This window comes from Ciona intestinalis, chromosome 8 (assembly GCF_000224145.3).
Source record: "Ciona intestinalis chromosome 8, KH, whole genome shotgun sequence".
In the NCBI taxonomy this organism is placed as follows: Eukaryota; Metazoa; Chordata; class Ascidiacea; order Phlebobranchia; family Cionidae; genus Ciona; species Ciona intestinalis.
In genome coordinates this window covers 5904189-5917819 of record NC_020173.2, presented here as the reverse complement: position 1 = coordinate 5917819, position 13631 = coordinate 5904189, and the positions used below count along the sequence as shown (strand labels likewise).

At 37.5% G+C, this 13631-nt stretch overlaps 2 protein-coding genes across 3 annotated transcripts; one reads left to right on the top strand and one right to left on the bottom strand.

The window, feature by feature from the left end:
• Positions 1 to 185: 185 nt before the first annotated feature.
• On the top strand, positions 186 to 12536 carry LOC108949712. Of its 2 annotated transcripts, none has more exons than XM_026835471.1 (2): positions 186 to 312; positions 9834 to 12536. In XM_026835471.1, exon 2 carries the CDS (start codon positions 9853 to 9855, stop codon positions 11905 to 11907), a length of 2055 nt encoding a protein of 684 aa, XP_026691272.1. In that variant the 5' UTR covers positions 186 to 312; positions 9834 to 9852; the 3' UTR covers positions 11908 to 12536. The 2 variants fall into 2 exon arrangements, with proteins under 2 accessions (XP_026691272.1, XP_018668578.1); XM_018813033.2 differs by having other exon boundaries at positions 188 to 323.
• On the bottom strand, positions 592 to 7182 carry LOC100185716. The gene is made up of 8 exons (XM_002122739.4): positions 6819 to 7182; positions 6220 to 6382; positions 5449 to 5468; positions 4938 to 5036; positions 4508 to 4707; positions 3733 to 3840; positions 2695 to 2880; positions 592 to 2289 (listed from the first exon to the last, which is right to left on the bottom strand). The coding sequence occupies exons 1-8, from the start codon at positions 7023 to 7025 to the stop codon at positions 1488 to 1490; spliced, it is 1785 nt and encodes a 594-aa protein (XP_002122775.1). The 5' UTR covers positions 7026 to 7182; the 3' UTR covers positions 592 to 1487.
• Positions 12537 to 13631: the final 1095 nt, after the last annotated feature.

Genomic DNA, 13631 nt, shown 5'->3' with positions numbered 1-13631 from the left:
TACTGTAACAGTCTATTGCAGTTTTAAATTGCCACTGCCTTTATTAATAAAACAAATTTGACACTTAAAACCGTTGTACTATCTGTTATAAAGATTTCGGGACTTACCCACTGGAAAAATTTACAAAAACTATTCCCCTTTTAGTTAAATAAATGAATGCGCTTTAGCTATCCTCGTGTGGCGGGCAATGACAGAAGTTACAACAGCGGTGTTCTGTTTCATACACCCCGTGCCCACTATGTGCAACTGAATATAACTGCTATGATCCTTTGGAACAAGAGTTAAAGCTAGCAAACCTGACTGAAACGAAACCCGATTGAAACGTAAGTGTGTATCGTGTGTAGCTATGTACCTGCAGTCTGCTCATTGTTTAGCGTAATATGAAACAAAATTAATCATTTTAACTTATTAATCTTCTCGTGGGGAAGCAACGGTAGTTGTTATAAGTTATAACACAGATGTCCTATTTCATACAACTCGTGTTCGTCTAGTCATATGTACCTTTGTGAGCGTTTATGTTTTGTTTTATCGTTACCACGACAATAATTGACGTTTTGCTGGTTTGTAGCTTGTTTTAATGATCAACTCGACTGCGGTATTTTTACTTCAAATATATTTGTGCGATAAGAAAAGAATCAAAGCGTCTACTACCAAGTAGCTAAAAAAGCTAAATTTCATACAGAATCATAATTCAAAGATAAACAGGCACAAAATACTTAATAACCAATTACACAAATATGCGCCATGTAGCTAGCTACACCAAAGTTATGTCGGAGCCTTGCCCAACATTAAGGTGCATAAAACATGGGTGGTTCAGTTTCATTACAAACATAACAGTCTACATGTATATAACATACCACTTAGATGGTTTTAGTTTTATAACCAAACGTTTGAAAATGAAGTGCCATATATATAGGCTGCGTTCTTGTGTTTAATAAATGCTATAAATTTTTAAGAAAACTTTAAATAAATATATTTATAAACCACAATTATTCTAAACAACTGCAATCTATATATATATATATATTAAATATACTGCATAGAGAATTAGTTTTCTAATTCAAAAGCGCCATGCGTGTGAAGTAACTTTAACCAAGCTACAATCATAAGCTTTATGAAGTCAAATGATCTATAGGTGCAATTTGGCTAAATAAAGTGCAGACGATCCATGGGTGCAGCACCAATCTTCCTGAAGTTAAATGTGCACCTTATATTTACAAATGCTGAAGCAGAAGAATATTCATTTAATGTATTTCCAATGTTTGAAACACTTTTTCACTTACTCAAGTTTTATTTCCATGATTAGATTAAACATGTTGATGAGTTTCATTCCTTTGATGTTTATCCAACATTTGAATGCTAATCCGGATTTAGACATATCCAGAAGACCAGAATCATGTTGGTTTAATCTTTAAATGCCTTTTTATCCAAGAGATAATTCTTGTCCATACATCTAGTTCAGTTCAGTTCAGTTCAGTTGTTACAAATTAATCCCTTTGATGTCCAGAGAAATACTTTTCCATCATCCCTTCATCCTCCCACCTTGAATGCTCTGGGAACTGGATTGATATTGGTTGCTCTGGGATAACTCTCCTCTTACCTGTCTCAATAGGCTTCCCTTGGTGTGGCTGGAACCCAGGGAGCTTGTCATCTCTTCTGAGATCATGAGGGTCATGTCCTCCTCTCATAACAAGCTCATCATTTCCCATTACTTTACGCAAGTAATCCTCATGTGCTCCATTGGGTGGGTGCCTCCCTCTATGATGGTGATGATGTTCATGATGACGTCTTCTCCCGTGATGGTGGCTTGACCTTTTGCTCCCATGACGGTGATGTCTTTGGTGTTGATGGTGTCCATGGTGGTGGGAATGGTGGGACTTGATCCCTGTACCCGTGCTTCTTCTTCTTCTCCTCTTACCATGTGGAAGAGTCTGATGTTGCCTTGATCTAAATGCCTCTCTACTGATTAATCCACCGTTTTGTGAAATAGAGGGATAACATATCGACTCCTCATCTGATGTATTAAGAAGAGGAAACTCTTTCTGTTTAATCGAGGGCATCGTTGCGTTCCTCGTCATGTGTGGAGGACCAAAGTCTTGGCTCTCCTCATCTTCCATGTTATCTTGCCCAACCTCTTCACCAAGTGCGGCCCTCAGCCAATCTGGCATCGACTTTTTGCCGCCCCTTGATCGGTGAAGATCGTCAGTCTCAAATCTTGACACATTAGGTTGGAATCCCTGGTTTACAAACGAACTGGTGGCAAGCTCTCGTGGGTATCCGTATGCATTTCTATAGAATAAATGCAAAAGTGTAAACGTATATTTAAACCTTCTCAATTGTAGCAGTTACGATATTGTCAATGGAGGTAAATTTTAGCGTCATTTATGCCACACGCTATGAGACCTGAGTTTTATGCCCAGTTGGCTCATTACCCTGAAATCCAATCCATCGGAAACAAGAAACGTTAAATCTCTTGCCCAAGGTCAGGCATCCAACCCGGTATCCTTCCAGTTACAATGCAATCATCTTACCCACGACACGTGCGTCGCCAATAATATCAATATTAACACATTTAAAACTGCCTTTTATTTGAGCTAAAGCCGTGTATGCACAAATAATTATGTCTGGTGGAACCAGCATCAGAATTATCTTACTAACTCCAGCCATACTGTTACCAAAGCTTGCAAACTTCACCTGTTTTCCCCGCTTCTCCCGTACCGATGCGTCATATGTGACAATGGTTGACGATGCAATACGTTTGACATCTCAGGATGGTCCATACCATACCCACTGCCCGTTCGTCGCATCTTAGGTGGTATAACCTTTCCTCGGGTTGGGGTTAACTCGCCTTCGCTGTATGCAGAGTCTTTCTCTGAAGCGCTGTAATAAGAAACGCAAAGACTGATTGAAACTTCACTAACGTAGAATAGATGTATAAGGTGGTTTAGATATTTTAAGAATAGTGAGTTATAAGAATGAATGAATGTAACTTATTTATCCTTGCGTTGTGGGGCAACAACAGTTATAACACCAAGAACAAAACGAATGACATCGGTTAAAAATGCTTGCTGCTAAACCACATAGGAAGAAACTAATTAATAATCAAAGCATATTATTTTGGAAAACGTGTCCGCGTAAAATGTATTGCCCTATTTTTGAATAGGGTTGTTCGACGATAACAAGAATTTCTTATCCGTTAGTCATCTCCAATATAATGATAGTTTAAACGTCCCTACAGCAGGTTAAGTTACAAAACAACACACTCAGGTTAGCATGAACACGTATGATTTCACCCCGCGGCGCATTTTGTTCAAGGTTTGAAGCCAAGTATCTTGCAATTATGATATTAATGTTGAAATTCAACGCCATTTATATCAACGAAGGTCGGGTCGGGTTTAAAAACGAAAATGCAAAAAAAATAAGGAAAACAACAGTCGTTATAACACGCTAATGAATAACTTAGAAACACATAACTTGTTCTATAAAAGCGTGACCGTAACACCCTACAAACAGTGAATAATAAACTATTCAATTAAACATATAAGTTTTAATCAGAAACATATCTTCAAAAGACATTGTGTCTATACGGCGCCGTGGTACCATATAGTATGCGGAAGTGACTTCGTTATATTCTGATGGCACAGTATAGTTAGCGCGCCTGTCACTGGGTTACTGGTTCGTCACTCAAATATATTGGTATAGCGTAAATTCAACGCCGGTATATTCACATACCTGTGAGGGCGTTGATGGAAGCTTACAGTATCTTGGGGAGGGTTATTGCCGTTCTCGTAAATCTGGTCGGTTAGGTGGGGAGGGAGTGAACTAACCGACGGGAATCGCCTGAAAAAAAAAAGAACTGTAAATAATTACTTCATTTTAAATTGCAGTGAATGAATGTATCTTAACTTTCCTCCCGTGGTGGAGCAATGACAGTCGTTAAAACTCCTGTTTTATACACTTCGTGTCCGCTTTAACTTTGTGAGATGTTTTTTTAATGTGTGGCTGACAATTTGACAACCCATTAGTGACCACTGTGTTTGAGCAATTACCGCTATGTATCCTGCCAAAGAACACAGTTCTATAAAGGTATCAAAGCCTCGACCTCTTATTCTCCAGTTTAAGCAAGTGTGTAATCACCGCTGTGCCCCGGGGCAAGACGTCTGGCATATATAGAATAGCATGAAACATGTGTATTGGTTGTATCAAAATAGAGCCAGCGTTTTAACCACAGCGACGAACCCATTACAATATATAGTAGGGAGTGAAAGATGGGACACTTTTTCAGTATATTTTCCCGTCCCATTTGGTAGTAAACAAAGCACATTCGAAGAATTTTAAAACCGTAACCCCACGACTCCCATAGACCGTTTTTAATTGTTTAAAACACGATCAGAATATTTGGAAATTATGTGCTAAAGGTGCCATGTTTTTCCCATCCTACTATACTGTGATAACAACTGATCAATATTATGACAGCGAAAGTAGATTTCCACCGGTGGTGTATTACCTTATACTGTGCTGACTCTCCGGGCGACGTTCTTCATTTTCCTCCACATTTCTTGACCCTGATGACGCAACCGACTTCCTCCCTGATTCAACTTCGTTCTTGTCTTCAACTTTAACATCTTCTTCTTCTTCTGATCCACGAAGTTTCCAAGTTATCCAGAAGTAATAAGCGAACGTGATGATAGAGATGAAACCGAACGCCTGTGTATAGAGACGTATAAAGATTAAATAACGCCTCGCTATTTGGCTGAGAGACTGATGATGCCATTTTAGGAAAAATATATAGTTCGATAACGTATTTTAAATACGATAGCGAAAATCAAATTAATTACAACAACGAAGAGAAGAGAATTAGCAAAAAAACAAAAAAAAGGTATGACCCCCCAAAAAAACGTTGTATACACATAGTAGCCTATATATATAATACTCACCGACGATGCGTTCAATCCTGCGTTCCCAGCTGACTTACTTGCAGCGAGGCAAGCCCCAATAAATATGAGTAAACCGAACAACGCGAAGTATATAAGTTCCTGTAATGAATAAACTTGTTTATCTGCGCGTGGCGTGGCAAAAATAGTCGCAGAAACACGAGTGTTTTGCTTCATATACACCGCGTGTCCGTCCTTGGCGCATCGAGGCAAGCTCTTATCACTTTAGGGACCAGAATAAGTAAGATCATTGGTTTTAAATTTCGATACAGATTTTCTTAATCATACAAAAAGTACTGTCGGGTAAGATGGAATACCGTTAGCATATACAATTTTTAAAGTGTTCTTTGTTTATTACCAAATATAGGACGATAAAAGGGAATGAAAACATGTTCCATCTTACCCCAATCTACTATAGCTAATAATTAAATTACACTTCAAATACCACAATGCGAAAATGCCTAACCAATAAAGATTTTTGTATCACGAAAAACTTTAAATTTTATTTACTTACCGTGGTAATCCAAGAGAGACCTGAAAACAAAATGCACAGTTAGTAAAACTACATGGTCGTTATGTTTGTAACTTAGAAGGTTATAGGTTTAAGATGCGCACTGTATGTCTTGTTTCACGAAAGCAGTTTTATAATGTGCCGTAAAAGTTGAAATGTCGTTTAAAACTTTATTGGTTACAAGAAAAGGAAATAACGGTGCAATATAAATTATTGGATAGTTGTTTTATATGGCAAGGGGGCATAGTAGGGTGGGGGAGATGGGACACCTTTAGCAAATAACATCCAAATATCCTGATCCTGTTTTAAACACTAAACAACGGTCTATGATAGTCGCGAAGATACGGTTTTATAAATCTTCAAATGTTCTTTGTTTACTACCAAATTGTACGAGAAATTAGGTTGAAAAGGTGTCCCATCTCCCCCCCACCCTACTATATGTGTTATACGAATAGCGGTTAGCTACTGCAATAATGATTTTCATTAATTCTCATCAAGTTACTTATTTATCCTTGCGTGGCGGGGCAACAACTGTCGTTAAATACGGATGTTTCATACACCTAGTAGAGAGTTACGCGTATGTAACTTCGTAGGTGATTATTTTTTATTGAAATGTTTTCATGTGTATGGCTGACAAATTAGAATACCCAAAGGAACAAATTGGTTTAAGTCATTGCCGTTAAATGTCTAGCACTCTAGTCAATGCCACATACACCCCCAATGGTAGCAGACTTATATGCGTGTATATGTATAATGTCCAACTTCTCAACATACCGAATAGAAACGTTTTCCCTCTGCTTGAAGCCATGACAGTGAACAACAGATATCCGCTTATAAGAATCCCGAACACGAGGAACAAACAGTAGAATGTGTATGTTCCTTTGTCGGGCCAGTTTGACGCGATGATGAGACATACTAAGGCAACGATAAGAGTAAGCTGAAACGTAAATTGTGTATGAATATTCTCTAGAATAGAAACAAACGAGCAGTATAAACACTGGGCCACGGGGTTTTTTTTTAATTTTGAAGGAAAAATGTTAACAATGTTGCGTGTATACATGAATGCGACTTCTAGAGGTAGGCTATATTAAAATGGGGAAAGATGGAACACCTTTAGAACATAATGTTCAAATACTCAGATCGTGTTTTAATCAATTAATACCTGTCTATATGGGAGTCGTGGGGATATAGTTGTATAATTCTCTGAATGTTCTTTGTTTACTACCAAATAGGACGGAAAAAACAAAATAAAAAGATGTCCCATCTTTCCCCATTCTAATATAAAATTGCCATTTGCAGGATCTCACCCACGTAGTATAGATTAGATCATTTTTAAACGTGCTAATTATCCCATCGTTTAGATTATAACTTACCACTTGCACAATCCTCACAAAACCCGGGATAGTCCTTGGGTAAGTTGTATCAAACTCAAAGGGACCAAGCTTCATTTTGCTTTCTTTCTTTTCCTTTACTCTAGCTTCGGGAGCTATCCTTACTTCTGTCGCTTCATTCTCCGCCACCCTCCTAGCGAGTTTGGACCCCTGGACGTCACCATCCGGTTTCATAGATAGCCCTCCCATGTTGATAATTCGTTGGTTTGAATTTTAAAAAGTGAAATTTATCCCAGCTAACTTGGTAGGCGGTCGTAGCTTTATTGCTTTCCCATTTTCAGTAAAGGTAGTTACTAATTTAACAGCTCTAACCTTGGTGGATTGAAACTGTCGAATAAAATATATAGTAGAGTTGGGAAAAAATGGGACACTTTTAGCACATAATATTGAAAATGCTGATCATGTTTAAACAATTAACAACGGTCTATATAGGAGTCGTAAAGATATGGTTTTATAATTTGTTAAATCTTCTTTGTTTACTATACCAAAGGAGACGAGAAAAGAGAATGAAAAGGTGTCCCATCTTTCCCCACCCTACTATACATCTTAGCTTCGTAACAATGGTAATGCATGAAACATGCGGACTGCACCACGGAATTAAATAAAGTATATACGGCCATAAAATTATAAGTGTTCTTTAGAATTCGGGGTAAATCAGCACTTTAAAACTTACAGAAACCGACAAATGTGTATTGGCTTTATAAAAGTTAGCTTTTAATATGGACTGTGCCCTTCATAAAATAAATTTAGCGTCTTTTTACTAAGTATTCTTAAAAATTTAGGTTAAATCAAATAATTATATACCGCTGACTCCTTAACAGAAATCCGTCTATAAAATATAATCTATCACTAAAACACACTCTACCACAAAAATATATGTAAATTAAAACTATTCTACACTTTAAAATTGCTCAGTATATTCTTTAAAATTCCTTTTAAATCGCTTTAAAATTTACAGCGCCCTTTCATGTAATGTCTCGACTTTCGCAACTGAAAAGTAACCCGACAAGTTTTACATTGAGGACAACTCTTCGTGCCCCGGGCATTGGTTGGTTCACAGAAACATTAGTTTACGTAAGAGATGAGGTGGCTTGCGTGTTTTAAATAAATATCCCATCATCATAATACGACCTCTCCGTTTTTCTTTGCTTTTATAATTAGGAACTAATATATAGTAGGGTGAGGGAAGATGGGACATCTTTAGCGCATAATGTCCAACTATCTTGATCGTGTTTTAAACAATTCCATGGGAATCGCAAGAAAACTGTTTCTTTAAATGTTCTTTGTTTACTACCAAATGGGACGAGAAAATTAATGGAATAGGTGTCCCATATTCCCCCACTCTACTATTAATACAATTCCAAGTAAAACGACAATGGTCTCCGTTGAACGACTGTTATATTAAAGCCGCCTTGTATTTATTGTTTCCTGAGAGCCAGCCAGTTCAACTAAGCTGGCAACAGTGAGTTTCTATATAGAACTGTATGTTTATAATTAGTAGAAAATTGTCGACTTCGGCCGCATTTTCCGATCGTTTATAATTGTCACTTACTGACGTGTTTTGTTAAACATGCCCTACCCCGCGTTTCTTAACTACTTCAAAAGTAAAATGGTCTTGATTTTCATCTAATGTTCAATTAAATGTTAATTGCAATACAAAATATCATTTACGTTAAAACGGTTGTTAGATACTTGTGTATTATAGTAAGGCGGGCTAAGATAGGACACGTTTTCATTCTCTTTACCGTCCCAGTTGGTAGTAGATTAGAATATTTACAGAATTATATATTCGTATCCTCACAATTTTAACATGGAATTGAGTATTACATTAGTGCTTTAGCAATAACATAACCGTAAACTTATGTCCCCATAAAATGTCAAATATATAAATTCAACTATTTCCGTTATCAAGTTCGGGTAAAACCCAGTCCGTAATTTTTTTCGTGGACATGAAACTTAGAGTTGTTCGAATCTGCTTACGCAGTAAAACAGCGATGATATGAATGCTTAAGCGCAGTAACTAGCGCGTGTGCAATTACTTTAATCCAAACTAAGTCCATATGTTTCCCAGGAAGCATTAGCGTAGTATAATATGTGTGGAAGCCGTGGATAGAATAACCGTTTCCCGTCGCTGTACTGCGTATTACAGGCCTCTAATCACGTTCGCATTTAGAGCTTATACGAGTTACACAACTTTCGTTGAACTGCTCTACTGGCATTTATGTTACCGTACCAGTATTTTGCGCTGTTAAGTTTCATTTAGCCTGATAAAGACGACCTGTTCCCTGTATAAGACGTCCGAACGTCGGTACGCAAATAATGCAATGTGTCTTGCAGCAACAGCAGTATACAGTCAGTTTAGACACGGTTAAGTTGGCTGTATTAGGCTTATGCAATGGTAAATTTATTGGTGCTAGTGAAGGATCTTCCCCCCACCTTTTTTGCTAATCCCTAACCACTGACCCCTAAACCTATAACCACTAACCCCCCAACCATCAACACCTAACCCCTAACCACCAACCCCTAACACTTTCCACCAGCCTATTCTGCCATGTACCGGAAAGTGGGGGGAAGATTCTTCACTAGCACCAATTTATTTATAAATTAACCTATATTATATGGTCTTATGGGTGTTCAATGCTTTAGCAATAAATATCTGTAATTATTTATGTCAACACATGTATATTCAATTACTAGTTCTAGTAAAGATATTAAATAATAAACCATAGATATAACAGAAAGGAACAGTTTTACAGCGGTAAAAATTTAGCAGTAGTTGTATTTCTTTTAGTTTTTAGTGATCTGGTTCTATGAAAACGTAACAAACAAAAATCAAGACCAACCACTAGTAGAAATAAAGAAATTTATTTCGCCTGAATGGCATCGTCATCTTTTATTCAAATAGAAATATTATATATATATATATTATATATATATATATATATATATATTATATATATAATACAAAAAATATAAAATATTTATTTATTTTTACAGCAATAAGGGTATTGAAACCATGAACTGGACATGGGTTGCAACATTTGTGTGCGTTCTTATGCTACACTTATGCACTGCAAATGAAAATGGTAACAAATTAAAACTGGATAGTTTTCGCCCAGTTTTAGATACAGTTAAAGTGCTTGATTTTGAGCCGTCAGTTTTCGACTTTTCGAAAGATTTTCTCTACGCCGGCAAGCCTGTGTTGTTCAAGCTACGCGGGAAGTCCTGGCTGGAAGCAATAGAGAAAGTTGGCAATGTTTCGTTCCTAAAAGAGCAGATGCACGGCTTCCATGGTAAAGCATACAAACGAGCTATATGGACTTCTGGTTGGTCAACTGAAACAAGGCTAGAGTTCAGTAAGTTCATTGATACTTTGGAAACAAATAAACTTTACTGGGACTCGGAATTACCACTTACTCATGACTTAACGTCCCATATACCGTTACCACACTTTATTAATACCCCACCCATCCATAAATTGATTTCTGCTTCTACTGTGCTCTTCACAAACACAAATGCAACCTCTGTTTTCCACCATGATGGGTCAGAGAATCTGTTTTTCCAACTTAAAGGTACAAAGGATTGGTTGTTAGCCAACTACACTGCCAGTGAGGATGCCTATGCAGATTCATACCAAGATTTACAGCCTGGATTGTCGCCCATTAACCCTGAAGATATTGACATCGAAAAATATCCTTTGATTAAGAATATTCAGTTTTATAACGTGACAACTGAGCCAGGTGATGTTCTGTATGTACCCGAGTACTGGTGGCACCATGTGCGTTCGTACGGCCAGCCGAACATTGGGTTTAATATTTGGATGGAGGTGTTTAATGTCCCGAACCTCGATCATATCAACAAAGTTGCCGCAAGTGCAGTACAACATGCGGAGTTCCGAGCAAAAGAAAAAATGTTTGAATTCCCGAACCAACTCCAGTCTGTGGCAGATGTAATGCAGAAGCCGGTTAAAAAGTCGGACACACAACATGTCACAACTGATAACTTGATTTACCTTGGATCTGATGATGGTTACTTCTATGCTTTTAACGCTTTGGATGGTACAGTAGTATGGAAACATAAGACAAGTCAGGATGCCGGCTCTACTGGTGTGTTTAATAATGATGAATCGAACCCAATAATATATTTAGCTGGCGAAGACGCTTTTGTTTACGCGTTTGAAGCGTCTACTGGTGAAGTTCTATGGAAGCAACAATTAGGTGATGCTGTTACTGCACCTTTAAGATTGGATGCTGAGAAACAAGTGCTTTATATTTCTTCTTTAGACATGCATGCTTATGCATTGGATGTTTCCAATAATGGGAAGATAATATGGAAAAGTGGGCTTTATGCAGGGGAACTGTGGGCTGCACCTTACATACACGAAGATGGGGTAATTATCGCTGTTAAAACAAATGAAGAAACTTTTAAAGATAAAACCCCAACAGTTATAATGCTAGATAAGGTTAATGGAAAAGAGATCTGGACTTACAGCACCAAGAGTTCTATCTTTGCTACACCTGCTATTTCAGAAAAGGATGGTTTAGCATACGTTGCATCCTATGATGCATATCTTCATGTGATTGATATTAAAACTGGGAAGCTGGTGTGGAAAATGGATGTAAAAGAACCATGCGATGCCTCCCCTGTGTTTTATGATGATAAAATTATTGTCACCACTTTATATGGGGCAGTACAGTGTATTAGCATTAAAGGTAAGTCTGTTGTATGGGAAAAAGAGCTCGCCGAAAATGAAGAATCAACTACTATTTCAACCCCTCTGTTGGTGCCTGGCCTTAACATGCTGTTTTCCCCAGTTGGTAACATTCTATATGCAGTTAACGTGAATAATGGGAAAATATTGTGGCAGTTTAAAGCAAAGGATGCATTTATGGCAAGTCCACGCATGGACAAAGCTGGAGTTCTGTATATCGGCAACAGCGACAATTATCTTTATGCCTTCAATGCTGTATCAGGGAAATTGGTTTGGAGTACCAAAACTGAAGGCCCAGTTGTAGCAAGTGCTGTTATTCCTGATAAATATGCTGCAGACATGGTTGGAGCTTTGCTGTAAATATGTTTGTACTGAGAATTTGTTTGTAATTTTAATAATGTGACAGTTCAAGTACTTGTTAGATTAAAGTGAAATTTCACTGTAAATGAAGTCGTGGACTTCACTGAAAATATGTTTGTTCCAAAAGTAGTTTACAATTTGAACCATGTTGCAACGGTCGGATTAAAGTGAAAATTCATTCTTTTACATTCTAAAGAGCAACCTTTCAATTTACTCTTCAACATGGCGTTGATTTATATTATACACGGCATTGATTTATATTATATATATATATAACCCCCCATACATTTTTCAGGGACCCCTTTCAATTTCCAATAATAAAAACCTTTTATTCTTTAATTTAAAAAATCTGAACCTACTATCGACTATCACAACTTATTGCTGGGAATTTAACAACCCTGGAATTTATAAAATCATCGCCACAGTTAGTTCGATGCCTTGTAGATATTCTTTTAATTTTATTGTGCCCAAGGCACCCCATGTGCAAATTGTCTTTATTGCGCCAAAGTGAGCATCTTTGTACTTGTGTTGTTATGTTTGTTGACATGAGATTGTATGTTGAATTGCCCAAGAGATTATAAGTGTAACTGTGCCATGAAGGAATCTTCAATAAATCATACCAGAACAAGTTTTTAGTATGTTTTACACTGTTAAAGTAGTCGCATATAGATCTACTAAATATAGTAGGGTGGGGGAAGATGGGACACACTTTCATTTTAATTTCTCGTCCCATTTGGTAGTAAACAAAAAACATTCAAAGAATCATAAAACCGTATCCTCGCGACTCCCATAGACCTTTGTTAATTGTTTAAAATACGATCAGGATATTCGTACATCATGTGCTAAAGGTGTCCCATCTTCTTACAGTGGTTGGGGCTCTTTGGTTCGAGCTACCTGTGTGGGCATGTGTTTCCTTGGACAAGACACTCAACGGAAATTGATCCAAACCAGCCGCCCTTAATCGGTTTCTACTCTTAAACTGTCAGCCATACAAGAATGAACACCCATGTTATAGCATTGAGCGTCTATCGTTGCCCCGTGAGGCGAGGATAAACAAGTTACATTCATCCGTTACGTGATTTACGGTTGATTGCAAGTATATGCAGCAATTGTTAGCGTTTACGTACTTGCTGCATACGTAACATAGGGTAATGTTAATGCAAGGGAATTATGTTATATCAGCAGACACGAGTCACTCCGTATACACTGTAGGTAGAAGTTCGGTATTGAACGTGCGACATGTGTATTGCTTTAATGATTTTTTGTGGGTTAATTAGTTGCACATGTACCGTCGCATAATATTGTATAACACTATAACATATAGTAGGGTGGGGGAAAACGGGACACCTTCAGCACATGATATTCAAATATCCTGATCCTGTTTTAAACAATTAACAACGATCTGTGGGAGTCGCGAGGATACGGTGTTATAATTCATTGAATGTTCTTTGTTTACTACCAAATGGGACGAGAAAATAGAATAGAAAGGTGTCCCATTCTCCCCCACCATATCATATTTAAAAGTAATTGGATGGAAATTGTGCGTAAAAACACGATGTCATGCAGTAGCGAAGATCAGATTTACTAAAACAACGAAGAGAAAGGATTTAGCCTCAAAACTTCAGTCGGTAAAACTTGCATAAATTTATTTATTCTTTCAAATACAATAGCGGAGATCAAGTTAATTAAAACAACCAATATAAGGGAATTAGCGGCAATACGAC

Coding starts and splice junctions, on each gene's coding strand:
- LOC100185716 (XM_002122739.4), bottom strand. CDS start 7,025: ATGGGAGGGCTATCTATGAAACCGGATGGTGACGTCCAGGGGTCCAAA. Junction 5,037..5,448: donor GTCTCTCTTGGATTACCACG/GTAAGTAAATAA, acceptor TATTCATTACAG/GAACTTATATACTTCGCGTT. Junction 4,708..4,937: donor CAGGATTGAACGCATCGTCG/GTGAGTATTATA, acceptor CTCTATACACAG/GCGTTCGGTTTCATCTCTAT.
- LOC108949712 (XM_026835471.1), top strand. CDS start 9,853: ATGAACTGGACATGGGTTGCAACATTTGTGTGCGTTCTTATGCTACAC.